General features: G+C 36.8%; 1 protein-coding gene across 1 annotated transcript in view; it reads right to left on the bottom strand.

Annotated features, from left to right (window-relative positions):
- Positions 1 to 2,650: 2,650 nt before the first annotated feature.
- The window catches only part of LOC107558161 (inhibin beta B chain), a 4,464-nt gene continuing 2,017 nt past the window's right edge, over positions 2,651 to 5,097 (bottom strand). The window contains exon 2 of the mRNA XM_016241782.1: positions 2,651 to 3,491. Within this exon, the coding sequence (XP_016097268.1) occupies positions 2,722 to 3,491 (770 nt within the window). The 3' untranslated portion in view covers positions 2,651 to 2,721. The remainder of the gene's footprint in view (positions 3,492 to 5,097) is intronic.

Below are 5,097 nucleotides of genomic sequence, written 5' to 3'. Positions count from 1 at the left end.
ACACACACATACACACACACACACACATACACACACACACACACACACACACGGCCTTTCTCTGACCTGATGATGTTGTCTGGATTGTTTACTGCCATGAAAAAGTGAGGGAAAAAAGCTGCAACTGCACTAGAAAAGAAAATTTTCAAAGTTGTAAGTGAAACAGATTATTGGAGTACAAGAAAATGCAATTTCAGACTTTTTTTCCTTTAAAAAAATCCTGTTTAAATCAGTGTCACCTGACAATTCTTTGTAAATTTTTTGTGTGTAACTTACTATCAATTTCTGAGTAAAAAATGGTTTCAACACTAATGCTTTTTTTCAGTGTGGAGTTTCCAAGAAACAAACAAACAAACAAACAAACAAATTAATATAAGATCTCCTTCAAAAAGCTTCAGAAACTTTCAGAATTTAGTTGGTCCTGCACCTACAAAAAAAGAAATGTAGAAACAAATTTTACTTATGAATTGCTTGTGAATTTTACAAATAATTACAGAATTTTGAAGTAGAAAGACTAAAATGGTATTTTCTTGTAAAACCTACTCCAGTAAGCTTTGTTATATTTGCAGCTTTGAATAATAATATTTTACAGTGTGTTTTGGTTGATTGTAGTGGTTCATTAGGATATTAAGTAAAGATCATGTTCCATGAAGATATTTTGTAAATCTCCTACCGTAAATATATCAAAACTTAATGTTTGATTAGTAATATGCATTGCTAAGAACTTCATTTGAACAACTTTAAAGATGATTTTCTCAATATTTAGATTTTTTTGCACCCTCAGATTCCAGATTTTCAAATAGTTGTATCTCAACCAAATATCGTCCTATCCTAACAAACCATACATCAATGGAAAGCTTATTTATTCAGCTTCAGATTATGTATACATCTCAATTTCAAAAATTTACCCTTATGACTGGTTTTGTGCTCCAGGGTCACATATCGGTCTGGATTTGCTCATCAAAGGGATACAGAAGAACATGTCAAATATTAGGGGTTGTTTGCTTTATTGATGTTTGACGTGACCTTTGTCCTTTTTCAAGTCCTCTCATTAAAGCACACATGAAGTAATAGATAAAATATTTATTTTGAAAAATACACGCATTCAGCAAAATTACAATGTACAATACAGTACAGATTTCCAAGATATCTCACCTATAAGAAAATAGTTCTATATTTAAAAAAAATCATAGAAATTAGCCTCAGTGAGTTTTTGCTCCTTCAACGAGCCTTAGCTTTAATATCGTGCCATAAGTTACAGTATCATTTTTGTCAAAGAAAAAATAAACACCACACGTAGATCGGATTTGCATGGCTTGATTCGTACTAACTACGCAAAATAACATATAAAGTGCACTTGCAGATTCCCTACACTATGCATCACTAGGAAGTGCTTCAGACTAAACAAACTGAGAACATAAGACACAATAAACATGGCAAAAATACACCTGTAACGTACAATGTAGGTTATTGTACTGTCTGTAGATTACTGTACTGCTTTTGCAAAGGCGCTATATAAATAAGACTTATTATTATTATTATGAATAATAATAATACAAATAAAAGAACAGAATAAAAGCATCTTAAAAAGAAAGCCAGTACATACATTTAGTTGCATTTGCTGGTGCTTAGCGTAAACAGTCAAAATAAGCTTCGAGAACTATTGTGATATAATAAAATATATTAGATACTAATGCAGCACTTTCATTTGCTGTCAGACCTTTTCTGGGACGTGTGGCAATATCTAAATGTTTACTGTCATGTTGGGTAACCGTGCTGAGTCAGGCCTAAGCGTGGCTTTTACAGTGGCTTTCATTTCCCTGAGTATCTCAACATCTTTAAAAACCCATAACGAATAAACTTTGCTTAGACAGAAAGCCTCGATTAGAGCATATTTCGTCCCTTCCTGATAAAGCAGATAAATAGGTGTACTGTTAAAATGGTTAGTTCACCCAAAAAGGAAAATTATCCCATGCTTTACTCACCCTCAAGCCATCCTAGGTGTGTATGACTTTCTTCTTTCAGACGAATCCGGTCGGAGTTATATTATTACAATTTTCCTTTCTCTTCCAAGCTTTATAATTGCAGTGGGCGGGTGTTTCTTTTCAACAGTCCAAAAGACGTCAAATAAAGTGCATCCATCCTCTGTCCTGTGAGGCACATTTTATTATGGATGCATGCACTTTATTGCACTTCTTTTGGACTGTTGAACAGAAACACCCGCCCACTGCCATTATAAAGTTTGGAAGAGCCAGGACAATTTTTATAATACAACTCCGATTGGATTCGTCTGAAAGAAGAAAGTCATATGTGACTCTGCAGCACAAAAGCAGTGTTAAGTCGCTGGGGGATATTTGTAGCAATAGCCAACAATACATTGTATGGGTCACAATTATACATTTCTCTTTTATGCCAAAAATCATTAGGATATTAAGTAAAGATCGTGTTCCATGAAGATATTTAGTAAATTTCCTACCGTAAATATATCAAAACTTAATTTTTGATTTTTTTTTTGCACCCTCAGATTCCAGATTTTCAAATAGTTGTATCTCAGCCAAATATTGTCCGATCCTAACAAACCATACATCAATGGAAAGCTCGTTTCATCCCTTATTACTGATTTTGTGGTCCAGGGTCACATAGGATGCTTTGAGGGTGAGTAAATCACGGGCTCATTTTCATTTTTGCGTTAACTAACCCTTTAAGTCACGTAATTGTTCTTTATGTGCACCCGCAGGACTCGACGATCATGTCCGGGACGTCGGTCTTCACGATGGTGTGCTGCGAGTTGAAGTAGACCATGGAGAGCGGCCGTCTCTGGATGGGAACGCAGCAAGACGACACGGCCGTGTGGATGCCGTTGGCCTTCAGTTGACTGAAGACGGTGGCGTGGAATGAAGAGGCGATGCCGGGCGAGCCGGATAAATGCTGCGGACACTGTCCCATGCAGTAGTTCATGTGGTAGCCCTCTGGTGCTATGATCCAGTCCTGCCACTGTATGTCGCGGAACTTGATGTAGAAGTCTTTCTTGCAGCACACGCTCACGTCGTCGCCACATCGCAGCGAGCGTTTGCTCAGTGCGTGTTTGTTGGCGTCTTCACGCAACTGTACCTGCGCGACTAGGAAAGGCTGGTGAGAGGAGTCGCCGGATGCTTCGTGACTGCACAGGTTTCGACCGCCGTCTTCGCAGTGCACCTCAAGACGGAGCCTCCGCTGGCCGCCGTCCAGGAAGGCCTGCAGGGCGCCGGTGACCGGGAACGTGTGCCATCCGCCTCGTGACACATCCACGCTTCTCTGGAGCAGCAGCGTGCGATTAGCGCCGCTCGATGCCGGCAGGGAGATTTCTGCGTTTACACGGCCACGGTGATGAGGCGCATCGGCCGGACGCACGTAAAGCCACAGCGACGACTGCAGCACCTGAACGCTGTGACCTTTCTCCTGCAGGAACTGGAACGACAGACTGGTGTCGGTGCCGGCAGAAACCCGCTCATCTGGAGAGAAATCAGACACAGGTGCTTAGAAGAAGTGCTTATTTTGCGAGCGGAAGTAAGATGTTTTTTTGTGAATGTGCCAGACACTGTAAAAAATCAAAAGTTGAGAAAACTTAAAAGTTTAAGGCAACCAGCTTCAGTAGATTTTTTGAGTTTTCTCAACGTGTTGTTTTCAGTTTATACAACAAAAAGTTGAGGAAACTCAAAAATCTCCAACAAAAATGACTTAAAAAAAAAAAATCTGCTGAAGCTGGTTGCTTTAAACGTTTAAGTTTTCTCAACTTTTTGATTTTTTACAGTGTACGTAAATAACTATGCTATAAAAATATATATTTTAAAATTGTAAATAAAGATTATAGAAAAGATTTTATAAGAAAATTCTATTATTACAGTCTTTATACTTCACAATTTCAAGTTTAATTCGTTTCAATTTGTTTGTAATTCATTTTTAAATTTAAAAAGTAATTTTTGAGTGATTTTTTTAAAATAACAAACTGCAATCTGTTTATGATTAATGAAAATTATTTTATAAATTAAAGTTATATGATGACAAAAACAGGTCGCATTATCAAGCAGCATAACCACTGATTTTGTACAGCTAAAATAACTAAGCCATAATACCGGAAGTCCAGCACATTCCTATTACTAATGGCCACGCCCACTCTTAAGTCAAAAAGGAGGTGGATTGGAACAACATTCCAATATTTAGTTCACATGCAGTTTTCAATGTGTAGATATGTATGTAAAATGTTTAATGTATAGTTTGCACGTGCTCGAGGTGTGCAGGTACCAACTGTTTAAAAATACTTTTATGAACGATTTAGAAGCACAAAGAGTCAGATGTACCCACCTTTTAGTTTGTAAATATGTATATAACATTGTTTAACGTAGGCTATAGTTACCAGTTATTAATCATTGAAGAAACCGGATTTGAACAGTGAAAATCGTTCTTAAAACCATTCATTTCAGTATTTTCATAGTTGAAGAAACTGGATCTGAATATGCTTTCTGCCTGATAAAACCAATATTTTCATAAGGAGGCGTGTGCGCTTAACAATTTACAATCAACGCAGGAAGGTTTTTTTGCTTTTATGAACGATTTAGAAGCACAAAGAGTCAGATGTACACACCTTTCAGTTTGTAAATACCCTTACGAAAAAGAAGTTTATTCAAGTGTGCTATTAGTATACTTCTTTTAAACTAAAAATAGGAAAGTATACATTTAGTCTACTTTTTATGTACTTCTCAGAAATATACTTAAAATGACATTTAAGTATACTTGACATATACTGACATATATATTTGAGCTATAATTGTGCTCTTAGAAGTCGTGTTTTCATTGTTATACTGTAGGGGGCGCTAGTACACATCTTCTGTACAGAATTTCCAAAAAAGTTAAAACACAAGTAAAGAAGAAACCGAAACAACAGAAGCTTCCACACGTAATCTAACATGATCATCAGACATAAAACAGCATCAAAACTGTGTAACGTTTTGGAATAAAATGAAGAGGTAATAATGACTGTCAAGCTTTGGGGTGTTGATCGACTCATCTACGTTTTGATTATCATTCTGAATCCAATTCATAGTCTTTTTTCAGCTTTTT

The sequence above is a fragment of the Sinocyclocheilus grahami genome, unplaced genomic scaffold (assembly GCF_001515645.1).
Source record: "Sinocyclocheilus grahami isolate Dianchi unplaced genomic scaffold, SAMN03320097.WGS_v1.1 scaffold633.1, whole genome shotgun sequence".
Taxonomy (NCBI): domain Eukaryota; kingdom Metazoa; phylum Chordata; class Actinopteri; order Cypriniformes; family Cyprinidae; genus Sinocyclocheilus; species Sinocyclocheilus grahami.
Note: the sequence above shows the minus strand (reverse complement) of the source record. Positions and strands in the feature narration are given on the sequence as shown.